Here is a 13,186-nt window from a genome sequence, read left to right as displayed (position 1 = left end):
GTGAAGCCTTCTGTTGCAGTATGTCTGCAGTTCAGGTGGTTCCTGCATCATTTGCATCTTTATCACTAGCAAGATAAGAACTTGGCTAGCTGCAGTGGCCTAATCGAAGACAGTTTATATTGATAGGATAGGATTTCCAAAATATATACCAAGTCTACTAATAGGTCTGTGTCTAGTTCTGAAGTCTCTTGTGATACTGCTGTAGAAAGACTCTGAGGAAACAGGTGTGACTTTCTCCATATATGTGTGCATAATAGTATCACATTCTCAGAAGCCTGTGAAAACTGCAGTTTTCTTGTCTCTTAAGGAATATGTCCTTGCAGCTTATCTGTTATGTAGTATCTTTGCTTGGAAGAGATGAAATCTGTTCTCAGTAGTTGTTAGTGGGAAGGGCTACTTTTGACAAATGAAATCTCAGTAATGGAGCTGGAAAATTTGCCATATTCTCGCTCTCACCCCCTTACCCCCAAACCCTTTTCAGTTTTGGGTCGTATTCAGCAGTGCTGAGATCACTCCTGGAAGGGATCAAGGAGCCATATGTGGTGCCTTGGATTGAACTTGGGTTGGCCATATGCAATAATGCTTTCTATTAACAATAACTTTTAAGGCTGGGGATGTAATTTAGTGGTAAGGCATTTGCCTTCCATGAGTGAATTTGATCTCCAGCAACTTTTTATTACTAGTATCTTTATGCTATGCTAGTATCAAATGCCCTACCCTCTGTACTAGCTGTTCCCTCCCTCTCTCCTTTCCTTCTTTCCTTTTATTTTTTTTATTTTATTAAGAATTTTATTAAGAAATTTGTACTGAAGAAAAGGAACAAAAGCACACAAACTGTACCCCTGATATAACTATAAGAAAATGATTAATAGATCACAAAATTAAAGTAAACCCAATATTCAAAAATATCAATTCACTAAATAAATTTAGTAGCACTGTAGCACTGTCCTGTTGCTCGAGCAGGCACCAGTAAGGTCTCACAACAAATCATGAGACTTGTTGTTACTGTTTTTGGCAGTTTACAACTTTACAAGCTGATCCACTCAACATTTTTGTACTACTTTCTACCAATACAAAGGAGTAAATGAAATAAAATTATTGGTACATTGGGAAGCAAACTCTATCTCAAAAAGTTATCAGTACATAAACAAATAAATATAGTATATATAATTGGGTAATGAAATACCATGTAGCATTAAAAATTTTGCTTTTTTTCATGACCTGGTATATCATTATGAGCATTTTATAATAAGTGACCAAATGACCAACCAAGATATAAGTCATATAACAATTCTAATTTGGGAAGAGGTGATAACTCAGTATAAAGTACATGCCTACCATTCGTGAGGCCTTCAGTTCAACCCCATTGTCTTGGTCCTGCCCACCCCCAGCAAGACCAGGCATTTCTCCTTGAAAAATTTAAAAATTCTAATTTTTTAAAGTATATCACGCAGAAATTTTTCTGAATCTAATGCTCTCTAGATAATAATGCTTTCTATTAACAATAACTTTTAAGGCTGGGGATGTAATTTAGTGGTAAAGCATTTGCCTTCCATGAGTGAATTTGATCTCCAGCAACTTTTTATTACTAGTATCTTTATTAACATGCTTTATGTTTTAATACTATCATCAGCTTCATTTAGGGATCTTTTTAAAAATAAGCAAAAATAGAGCTTTACCATGTTTTGTATTTGATAACTAAACGCTGTCTCTTAAGCATGCCCTGTTCTTTCCTTTCTTTTAAATAGGCACAATAATCTTTAAATTCCGAAAGACTTTAAAATAATTGAAACAAATACTTAAGATGCCTGAGTTCTGATTGATGTGTAACTCTGCTATTGAAATACGCATGTATATATTTTTTATTTTTCTCTTTATTTTTAAACTACAGGAGCTCTTACCAAAGTAAAGGAGAGTAGGCGACACGTGGAAGAAGGGAAGATGGAGGTCCAAAAGGCTGATGGCATTCAAGATCGTTGTAACACTATTTCTTTTGCCACTTTGGCTGAAATTCACCACTTCCATCAGATTCGAGTCAGAGACTTTAAATCACAGATGCAGCATTTCTTACAACAACAGATAATATTTTTCCAAAAAGTGACCCAGAAGTTGGAAGAAGCTCTTCACAAATACGATAGTGTTTAATGACTGGACATTGGATTGTGCACTTTTTTTTTTTCAGTTCATGGATAATTTCTCCAGCAGAATACAGACTGCTATCAAAGAGCTATTGCCAACTATCAGTGGTGGTACAAGGATGGTTTTGTGTTCAACTGAAACTCTGCTGAATATATAATTATGTAGGAAAGAAACAGTTAATATGGTTATGTAATAGAAACAGTACCACACATTGTAACTAAATTATACTATGTATGCCTACACTACCATTGTAACTTTTGGAATAATGAGTATACTATTTGCCTTATTGCTTTTTTGAAGTATGGGTATTTTAGTGCATACTTTGTAGACCTCAAAAACCCATGAAGGGTCTCAAAGAAGCTGGCTGGATAAAAGCCTGCTGTGGATGCCTTTTTTACTCTCATAGATTGGGATTGCCGAAATTCAACCTATTCTCTGTTTACAAACTCCAACTAGAGCAGCTATGCGACTTTGTGCCTTTAGACTCTTGGTTTTTCATTTCATCCACTCTTCCCCACCCAGCCTTATTCCTCCCCTCCCCCGCCCTCACCTGTTTAGAATAACCACACATGTTCTGATCGGAAGAGAGAAAGGCCGTGCATATAACGACATGCTGCTGGTCGTCTCATACTGGGGATGGACGGTGTGGGGGCAGGATTAGCTGTCATCAGTTGGCACTGCAAGTCCTGGACTTGAGTCTTGCTGGGAGCGTAGCGGAGGGATCCTCAATGCTCATCTTTGGGTATGGAGTCTGTTAGGGGAGAAAATGGTGCACACTTTTCCCATAGATGTAACAGTAGCATAGCCCTTCACTCAAGTGTCCTGGGAACTTGGCGTGGAGATTGAGAACATGTCTTACAACACAGAGAAGGAGGAGTCTGGTCAGCAGGGGACACAAGCACAGAATCGGTGACGACACACTAGGTTTTATTTCTTAGGAAGGTTTTGTTTTAGCTTGAATATTTTCTTTTCATTTCCAGTGTGATTTCGTTCTTTTTTTTTTTAATGGATCTACACTGTTAACTGATGGAGACTCCACTGTGATTCACTCGTTTACTTAATCAAAACTTTTCAGGGATGTCTGTAAAATTCAGTGTTATACATGATGAGTAGTGTTGGTTGAGCTAAGGAGGGACCAGAAATAATTTCTACTATTCCACATGTTGGAGAGGAAAAAAAATAATTTTTTAAAAAAGTATTGATAAGCCCCTGGGACATTTATTCTTAAAATTAGTTTAAATATATTCTTTTACTGGTAAAAGGGAAAAAAAACACAAATGGCTGATACATACCAAAAAGATTCAGAAACAGCTTAATTTTAAAAGCACAAAGAGGTTCTGGTTTGTAATGCCAAAATCTCATGTTTTTGTTGTTGTTTTTTTTATAGTTGCTGAGCTGAATAATGTGATTCTTGCGTTTACAGATTGAAAATTGTCACTGAAAGGTTTAAGTATCTGCTGTTCTTATGAAGTCAGATCAATACTGCCTCAGAAATCCCTGGGTATTGAAATGGTAACATGGAAGTAAGGAGGCCAGTTAAAAATATCAGTGAGTCACATTGATGAACGAACAGGATTGATAGAAAGAGGGTACCAAATAGCACATTTACTCAAAAAAAGTGATTGCAATTAGTCAAATTTTTGACCTCAGACTATCACAGTTTTGATCAAAATTTTGTACCTTACTTAGAGCCAGATTTAAATCATGTCCTTTGTCTTTACTGTGGACACTTGGAAAAGTAACCATATTGTTCTCTAAATGCTAAACATAGTTCTATTTACAAAATTCATATATGTGTAAAAGCTCATTTTATTGCAGAAGTTTGGAGATTATAATTATTGTATTTGAGTCTTTATTGGACAAATAAGCACCATGCTTTTCAAAGCATTTGAAAGTCAGTTATTAGCCTTTTTTTTTATGATGTTTGATTTTGTTTTAAAGCAAAATCAGTAACTTAGGCAATGGTAGCATGGAAGTTATTTGAGGTGTCTTGTATGATTGTGCTTTAGCCAGGGTGGACAGAGCTTAAATTATTAAAGGACTAAAGATTCAAGTACAAGGAAGTGTAAGTTCATGCTGCCTGCTATAGGGGAACTTTTTGTTCTTCATATCTACATAACATTATAAGCCACGGATTCTTAGGAGGTTAAAATTAATTCTGGGTGTAAGACACCGGATTTTTTAGTGTTCGTTTTCACCTAAGAACTTTATTTCTCTAACGTTCTTGGTCCTATTGAGACATTTCAGTATATTAAAATACTGCAATGTTAATACCCAAGAGAAAAAGCCATCATAATGTGTATGCTGGTCATCATGATCAGTGTGGTACAGTTTTTAAAAATAAACTCTCATGCCCTTCATACCATTATTTGTCTTTATTTCTAGAATTTATCATTCTGAAATGTATTTATAATGTGAGGGCGTGCCCTTGAGCTGGGTTTGCTGTTTTAATCACCGGTGAAGTTGTTTCTGTGTTGTAACTAGAAGGCAGGGAGATGGCTTCTGCAGCTGGGCATTGTAACCCATTGCACTTCTAGGCTGTTGTTTATGAAGGTACAGTTTAAATCCAGAATAAGGGCCCACATTTGAAGGCGAAACATAAGGTTGGTGCATGTTGGCTTGAATAAAGTAGCTGGGATTTTCTGGAGCTTCACTGATAAAATTGTCTTCTGTTTATTCATGACAATGCAGCAGAATCTTAAATGCCTGTTTTAATGGTCTTACAGTTTGCTGCTGTTCTCGTCATTAAGGACTTGGAAAGTGTTTTAGTTGCTGAAGTCAAACATGTAAGGTTTATGTGTAAGCCCTTAAATATCATTCTTTACTAAGTTCATTACGTTAGTCATTTTCCCCCATTTGTGTCTTCATTTCTTCATAATCAAATACTGTGTCCGATAGCGTTAACCAGTTTTCTCATTTCTGACTTTATTGTTGGCTAACAGAATAAGTAAAACAGGGTATTATTTATTTATAGACTAGAAATGTGGACTATTATTTTATTTCCTCCAGAATGTTATGACTAGTGCAGATCAGCCATGTTTATCTTTTAAAAAAATAAACAAAGGTTTATTCTCAGATTCAATGGAATACTATAATTATTTTTTCCTCTGCGAATCAAGGAGGCATTTATTTAACATACAAGAACTTGCACAAAAAGAAATAGAAGAATTTGTTCTCTTTCGTTTCCATCTGCAGTTGCCATGTAAACTGATTATGGAATTCTCTGGCTAGTTTGAGGAATATAAATCATAAATTAAGTCATTCAGGTCCCAGTGAGCTGCTGCCTGTGACAGTAGTATCAGTTACTATTTATTGAGCATGTGGCAGATATTTTCAAATACTATCTATGACATGTCCAGACCCACACTGAGACGTGCTTCAATCATGTGCCCTCTTCTCTCTCTGGTGTAGACTATTGGGTGATAAACACAATTGCTCAAGCCTTCTTTATCCAAAATATGAATGATTACAGGGATCCAGTGAAGCCCACAAAAAGAAATGGCCACAAAGTGCCATCAAGAACTAACCTTGCCCTCTCTGGGTCTTTGTCATCTGTCATATATTTTTTCTTAATGATCTGTCCTCCCTCCCTCACTCCCCTTGTGATCTGGCCTGCTCAGTATCTTCTGTGTCTACAGTGGCCCAGTTTTTAGTTTACCAGTTTTAGTTTACGAGGAAGCTTTTAGCTTACCAGTTTCCTCCAGCCATTGGTAGACAGGTCCCTGCCAACTGGACAGGCAGCCATGACTCAGGTGGGGAGGTGATAAGAAGGAGAATGTTAGAGCAAAGAAAGGAAACAGTACATTTTGGTCACTTTAATCTCATTCTCAAAATAAGCCTGGGGATTCCATTTCAGTTTGCAGATAATTGAAAGAATGATACTTTTGGGGTTCTAAGATTATGTTAAGTAGTGGAGCTGGAATTCAGAGTCAGGGATCAGGTACAAATTTGCACTTTTAAGTTGGGCTGCATTGGAAGATATTCCCAGTTCTTCAGGAAGCCTCTCATTCCCAGGGTACTGGACATGAAGGTGCAAAAGCAAGCCTCTGAAAATCTGCCCTTCACCTACATTTGGAAATTAATGTGGGGGAAGATGACAGTGTGTGGCCTTGTCGCCATGTTCCGGTTTCACGTACAGCTACTGTAAATGCTACTGTGCCTCAGGTGAGATACGGGCTAAGTATTACATTCCAGTGGTGTTATAAAGATACTAAAGAAGTTCAAACCCAGTGGATTCCCCTCTCTGCACCCCAAATTGGGGCTGGAGCGATAGCACAGGTGTACAGTGTTTGCCTTGCATGTGGCCAACTTGGCTGACTGGGTTTGATTCCTCTGCCCCTCTCGGAGAGCCTGGCAAGCTTCCGAGAGTATCTCACCGGCACAGCAAAGCTTGGCAAGCTACCCGTGATGTATTCGATATGCCAAATATAGTAACAACAAGTCTCACAATGGAGACATTACTGGGCCCGCACAAGCAAATCAATGAACAACGGGAGGACAGTGCTACGGTGCTACACCCCACATTCACGAGAACAGAAACACATTCAGCGGCCATCAGAACCACCTTGAGAATTCCACACAAACTAACGTCAGGACAAGCGTTTCCTTGGACTTGGTTGGGGTCTGGGTTAGCCATGACAAATACTGCTTGGTCACATGTAAGAGCATCAGCAGATTCCATCATGTCATCAATAAGTGCTGGTGAAGAAGAGATGGAGGAGGCATCTAGGTTTAATATTGTCCTGATGCCTCTGGGGCCTGGGGAGAAACCCAACTGAGCACTGATGTGTACTCCCAGCCTCTGAGTTAGGGGCAGTTAATCTGAAAAGGGTCACAGCTCTCTCCAGTTGATCCTGATTCTAGGGTGCCTCAATTCCCTTAACAGATCAGAGCTTCTAGAAATTCCCTATTGGGGCCGGGGAGATAGCTCAGAAGAATGGAGCATTTGCCTGGCATGTACAAGGCCCTGAGCTGGTAATATTTGACCCTCTAGACAGTTCCACATGAGGCCCTGGAGGCTGCAGCACTGCTGGGCCTGAGTAACACCACCACACTAAGTGTGCAAGAGTGGCTTTTGAGTCCCTAAGCCCTGCTAGGGTGGTTCCTTTCCCCTTTACCCAAAAAACAAAACAACCATAGCAGTTGCCTACTTCCAAGGACAGTTCAGCTTCTTGGGGTGAACTTAGAACTCTACCCATGGCCAGGCCAGTTGTCCCTATGGTTGCTTCACAACACACCGTGTCGGCTTGGCATTCTAGCTCTAGGTTTCATCAGCTTCTAGAAGGGAACTCTGATTTGAAGAGGCCAGAGGCAGCAGGTCTCTTTTTGCCCCTTTTTATTTATTCCAGGAAATAGCTCTCAGGACCTAGCTGTGTTCCCGAATTTTGCAGAGCTCCTGGGAAGCTGACCTAGCAAATCAGTGGAAAAAGCAACAGATCCACTCCCCATGATCTTGGACAGCTCACCAGCCCCTCTCAGCTCCCACTGCCTCAACTTTAACTGAACCTTTGAAAGTGTTGGGTTAACCAGAGTGTACCCCAGTTTGCCGACTTCTTTTGCAGTCTGCCCTCTCAGTCATGGACTTGGGAGTGATATCCAGAAATAGATATTTAATCAGTGGTAGCTATGTTCTGACATTATATGACTTTGGACTGATCATTTAAGCTCTCCCAGCCAGTTTGCTCATCTGTAAGGGCAGCAGATGATCCCCTTCATTGTTATTGTGAGAATTGAGCGGCAAGTGAAAAACTCTGAACTTGTGTTCGACAAGAAAAAGAATAAATGTTCTCCCCAGTTATGTTGAACAGGGATAAGACTATTGACTTAAATTATAAGAATTTTCATACTTGGACCCCAATCAGGCTGGAGGCCTTCCTCCAGCAGAGCCCTTCTTCCACTTCCCCCCGCCTGGGCTTGGCCTCCTACCAGCTACCATGAGCCAACCTCAGACCCAGCCTCCCCACTACCCAGGTTTCTGCTCCTGGAACCCTGGCATAGCATCTTTGCCTATTTTGCAGAAAAAACGAATTCACCACTTCCCAGTATCCAGGCTCCTCCAGCAGGTATGAAGGGGAGGAGCCCAGCTCTCCGCAGGTGCCTTTTGTTTTCCTACTTGAAGACCCAAGTGCCTCCGTGTTGACGAAGTTGTCCTGGTCCGGTGTGGTTCCAGGATACTGAGGCACAGCACAGCAGTGGTGTTGGGGCCATCTAGTCCCCCAGGTCAGGAGTACATCTGCCCAAAAAGCATGTGACCACACATTTCTTCTCCTCTCCATAATTCACCATGAGCAGACAAAGACGTCCTAACTGTAGTTACTTAACCACACAAAAAAATACAAGAAACAACTCCAAACTGCAAACACTGCCATGGCAAAGCAATGCAGGACCCCACCCACCAGGCTTAGTGAGTGAAGGTGGTAGCCTGGAAGACTCAACCAGTAATAAGGAGCTTTAAAACCTCTCTGATAAGAAATTTAGAGAGGAAATGTGAAGGATGTTTAAGAAGCTCAAAGAAACAATGGGACGGACTGCCAATAAAACAAGAGGATATGAGAGCAGAAATGAGGAAACTACGAACAGAAATGACAAAATGGAAAAACTTGGTAAGAAGTTGTCCTGTTGCTCTTACCAGACATGTCTGAAGGGAGAGCTCAGAATTCTCACTCCTCATCCATCATTTGCTTCCTTCTGACTGCTTTTCCACCTTCCAGATGCTATTCTGAAGACTGAGGGTGTAGCGGGCCAGGACTGCTGCAGTTACCCATGCTGCGTTTACCCTGGGAAGCTCAACTTTTCAGTCTCTCATGGTTTTCAGAACAGCCATGCCCCGGATCCAAGAACTAGTGTAGACCTAACAGAACTTGGTGATTCTGCTTTTTCTTTTTCCTTTTTTCCCTACCTAACAGTTTCAGAGAATGCTAAGTTTTAGTTTTGAATTAAATGGTTCCCCGATGAGAAAAATTTTGAAAAAAAAATTAGAGTGCAGTTTAGTATTTGACAGATTATGTTCAGTTTTCTGCCAGTCGTGGTGTTCCCAAGGGTCTGTCGATGTTCAAGTCTGTTGCATTTGATCCCTGTTTCCCCTTATCATTGGTGCCCTGTTGGTGAAGCCCTGCGGGAGCCACTGGAGTAGCCAGATGCTGGCTGTGTATTCAGAACAAGTCCTCGGCCATGCAAGAGCATCAGTTTCTGGTCCCGTGTTCTTTTCCTGAGCCAAACACTATGGAGAAAGCAAAGCCTGTAACCTCAGAGCAAAGGGACTCTGGACTAATGGTGCTTTCAATGCCTACTTTCTGAGAACTCATGGGACCAAAAATAAATTTTTTATCTTTTATTTGTATTGATTATTTTTTGTTTGTTTGAGAGGGGCTGCACACAGTGGTACTTACTTCTGCCTTTGTGCTCAGTGATCATTCCTGGTGCTACTCATGTGTGGTGCCAAAAATCCAGCCTGGCTCAGCTGCAAGTAAACCAGAACCTTACCTGCTGTACTATTTGTCCAGCTTCTAATTTTTTTTTTTAATTTTATTGAATCACCGAGATAGTTATACGCTTTCATGTTTGGGTTACAATCCCACAATGATCAAACACGCATCCCTCCACCAGTGCACATTCTCCATGACCAATATCCCCAGTATACCCCCCCCTTTCCCACCCCCTACCCCCGCCTTCATGGCAGACATGATTCCCCATACTCTCTCTCTACTTTTGGACATTATGGTTTGCAATACACATCCTGAGAGGTTATTATGTTTGGTCCTTTATCTATTTTCTGCACATCTCCCATCCCGACCGATTCCTCTAGCCATCTTTTTCTTAGTGATCCCTTCTCTATTCCAGCTGCCTTCTCCCCTTTGCTCATGAGGCAGACTTCCAGCTATGGAGCAATCTATCTGTCCCATGTATCTACTATCCTTAGGTATCAGCCTCATGTTATGTTGTTTTATACTCCACAAATGAGTGCAGTCCTTCTATGTCTGTCCCTCTCTTTCTGACTCATTTCACTTGGCATGATACTCTTCATGTCTATCCATTTATAAGCAAATTTCATGACTTTATCTCTCCTGACATCTGCATAGTATTCCATTGTGTAGATGTACCAAAGTTTCTTTAACCAGTCATCTGTTGTAGGGCACTTGGGTTGTTTCCAGATTTTGGCAATTGTGAACAGTGCTGCAATGAACATATAGGTACAGATGTCATTTCTACTGTGCTTTTTTGCATCCTCGGGATATATTCCCAGAAATGGTATTGCAGGCGCATATGGAAGCTCAATTTCTAGTTTTTGAAGGACTGTCCATATTGTTTTCCAGAAAGGCTGGACTGGTGGGCATTCATTCCCACCAACAGTGAAAGAGTGTCCCTTTTTCCCCACATCCACACCAGCACTGGTTGCTTTTGTTCTTTTGAATGTGTGCCAGTCTCTGTGGTGTGAGATGATATCTCGTTGTTGTTTTGATTTACATCTCCCTGATGGCTAGAGATGTGGAGCTTTTTTTCATGTGCCTTTTAGCCATTTGTATTTCTTTTTTGAAGAAACTTCTGTTCATTTCTTCTCCTCTTTTTTGATGGTGTTAGAGGTTTTTATCGTGTACAATTCTGCTAGTGTCTTGTAAAGGTAAAGGTAAAGGCCCTCCCGTTGATCGTCGATTTGCTCGAGCGGGCCCAGTAACGTCTCCCTTGGAGACTTTGTTGTTACTGTGTCTGGCATATCGAATACTCTCGGTAGCTTGCCGGGCTCTCCGAGAGGGGCGGAGGAATCGAACTCGGGTCGGCCATGTTGGCCGCTTGTAAGGCGAACGCCCTACCCGCTGTGCTATCGCTCCAGTGTCTTGTATATCCTGGATATTAATCCCTTATCAGATGGGTATTGGTAAATATTCTTTCCCATTCTGTGGGCTCTTTCTGTATTTTGGTCACTGTTTCTTTTGAAGTGCAGAAGCTTCTTAGTTTGATGTAGTCCCATTTGTTTATGTTTGCTTCCACTTGCATGGTCAGTACTCTTTCCTCCTTAAAGATGTTTTTAGCTTCAATGTTATGGAGAGTTCTGCCTACATTTTCCTCTATGTACCTTATGGATTCATGTCTGATATTGAGGTCTTTAATCCACTTTGATCTGACTTTTGTGCCTGGCATTAGACAGACAGCCTCTAAAATTTAACCTTCCAAACACTCATGTTGACAAGTCATATTTGTTATTGGAAGAATTAGAAGCAATAGATGTTATGTATTACTTTTTGTTTGATTTTGGGTTGACCTTGGCTGTGCTCAAGACTTATTCCTGGCTCTTTGCTCAGGAATCACTCATAACAAGCTTTGGAAAACCGTACGTGGTCTTAGAGATTGAACCTGGAAATACTATTTTTTAAGACATAAAATAGCTCAATAGGCTGAGTGCATGTTTTACATAGAAGAGGATTGATTCGAACCCCAACACCCCTGAACTCTGACATGTGCCACTTTCAAGCACAAAGGGCCAGGAGTAGCTCCTGAGCACTGCTGGGTGTGGCCCCCAGGCTAAGGAGACACAAACATTCTTTCTATGCCAACACTGGATTTTTCCCAAGAAAAGTACATGGGAAAAGAAAGGACAAAAAAATATTGTGCATGCTGTTCTTTGAGTCAATAAGAAGAGAAATATAAGCAAGATCATTTCTGGAAATTTTTTCTAACAAGCAGTAACAAGATAACATTGTTCACTTTTTGGGTAGCTAGGAGACAATGGGAGGGAGACTTTATATAGACCCTTAATATATTTTGGGTTTGAATAATTAAATATATTTTCTCTGGAAAAATTAAAATATAACTATCTAAAGATAGATTTAAAAATCAACACGAGGGGCTGGAGTGATATCACAGTGGGTAGGGCTTTTGCCTTGCATGCAGCCAACCTGGGTTCAATTCCCAGCATCCCACATGGTCCCCTGAGCAATGCCAGGAGTAATTCCTGAGTGCAGAACCTGGAGTAACCCCTGTGCATTGCCAGGTGACCAAAAGAAAAAAAAAATCAACACGCAGATCAACAAATAGGAAGAGTGGGATGGCAGGTGAAGCTCTGTACCAACCCCTCTGCTGCAGAATGTGAACCAGCCCCTGGGGGCAGTGGACTCAGCTCATGGCCAGCATGATCCCCTGCACCCTGCATCATGTTATTCTTTCTAGAAATGTATCAGCATCAGGAAGTGTGCTGCTGCTACTGCTGTTAGGGCCATAAGGGGAGATGTGGCTTAACTTGAGTCTTGTCTTCCTTAGTAGAGTTTACTCTTTCATCTTCTAAGTCAAAACCCTTCGTCTCCTCCCTCTGCTGCGAGACTTTCCGTGATGCTCATCCCTGGGTTTCGGCCTGTCTCTACGCACCAAAAACTGAGTGTCTGGATCCTGAGCTCAGCTCCATTTCTTTTTCCTACCCCTTTCCTGTGCTCTGCAGCATTGCATCCACCGTATTGAAGAACTTTCATACAAAGCTCTCTTACAAACGAGGAAGCGAGCTCAGAGACATTTCTTCATCGGCACCATCATAAGTGGCAGAGCTGAGGTTTGAACTCCGATCACCGAGCCCCACAGTTAATCCCTGAAAGGTGAAAGAAAGCGTGTGAACTGATGAAGAGGATGTGTGAGTCCCACTGAGACAAGACCTGGTTTGTCTCTCACCTCCCTGGGCGCCCAGCAGTACACTAGACCCAGGGACATGAAGACAGGAGCACGGTGGTTTGGAGAACAGAAAGGCCTTTGTGACTTACCTGGTCTGTGCTTGCACGTCATCAAAAACAGGAAATGCTGAAATGTTGGCCCTGTGGGTTCACATCATCAGTGCAAGCCGTCAGCCTTCTCATGAGAGTAGTTTTTCACAAAGACAGAACTCTGTTACAATTTAGGAGACGAAGGGAGGGTATCTCCCAGCAGCCCTGGGCCACAAAGCTGCATTGATGCAGTCTGGGGCTGCCCCTAGGCATGGCCTGAGGTTGTCAGAAGTGCAACATGTTCTTCTAATCCTACAACACAAAAGCTTGGAAGGAAGTCAGGTTGTGTGTCCTCTGATCAGCATATT

At 41.4% G+C, this 13,186-nt stretch overlaps 1 protein-coding gene across 1 annotated transcript in view; it reads left to right on the top strand.

The window, feature by feature from the left end:
- SNX18 (sorting nexin 18) overlaps nt 1–5,216 on the top strand; it is a 32,970-nt gene extending 27,754 nt beyond the window's left edge. Inside the window, exon 2 of the mRNA XM_056112074.1 lies at nt 1,892–5,216. Within this exon, the coding sequence (XP_055968049.1) occupies nt 1,892–2,145 (254 nt within the window). The 3' untranslated portion in view covers nt 2,146–5,216. The remainder of the gene's footprint in view (nt 1–1,891) is intronic.
- Nucleotides 5,217–13,186: the final 7,970 nt, after the last annotated feature.

Source organism: Sorex fumeus, unplaced genomic scaffold, assembly GCF_029834395.1.
Source record: "Sorex fumeus unplaced genomic scaffold, SorFum_2.1 ptg000015l, whole genome shotgun sequence".
Lineage (NCBI taxonomy): Eukaryota > Metazoa > Chordata > Mammalia > Eulipotyphla > Soricidae > Sorex > Sorex fumeus.
Note: the sequence above shows the minus strand (reverse complement) of the source record. Positions and strands in the feature narration are given on the sequence as shown.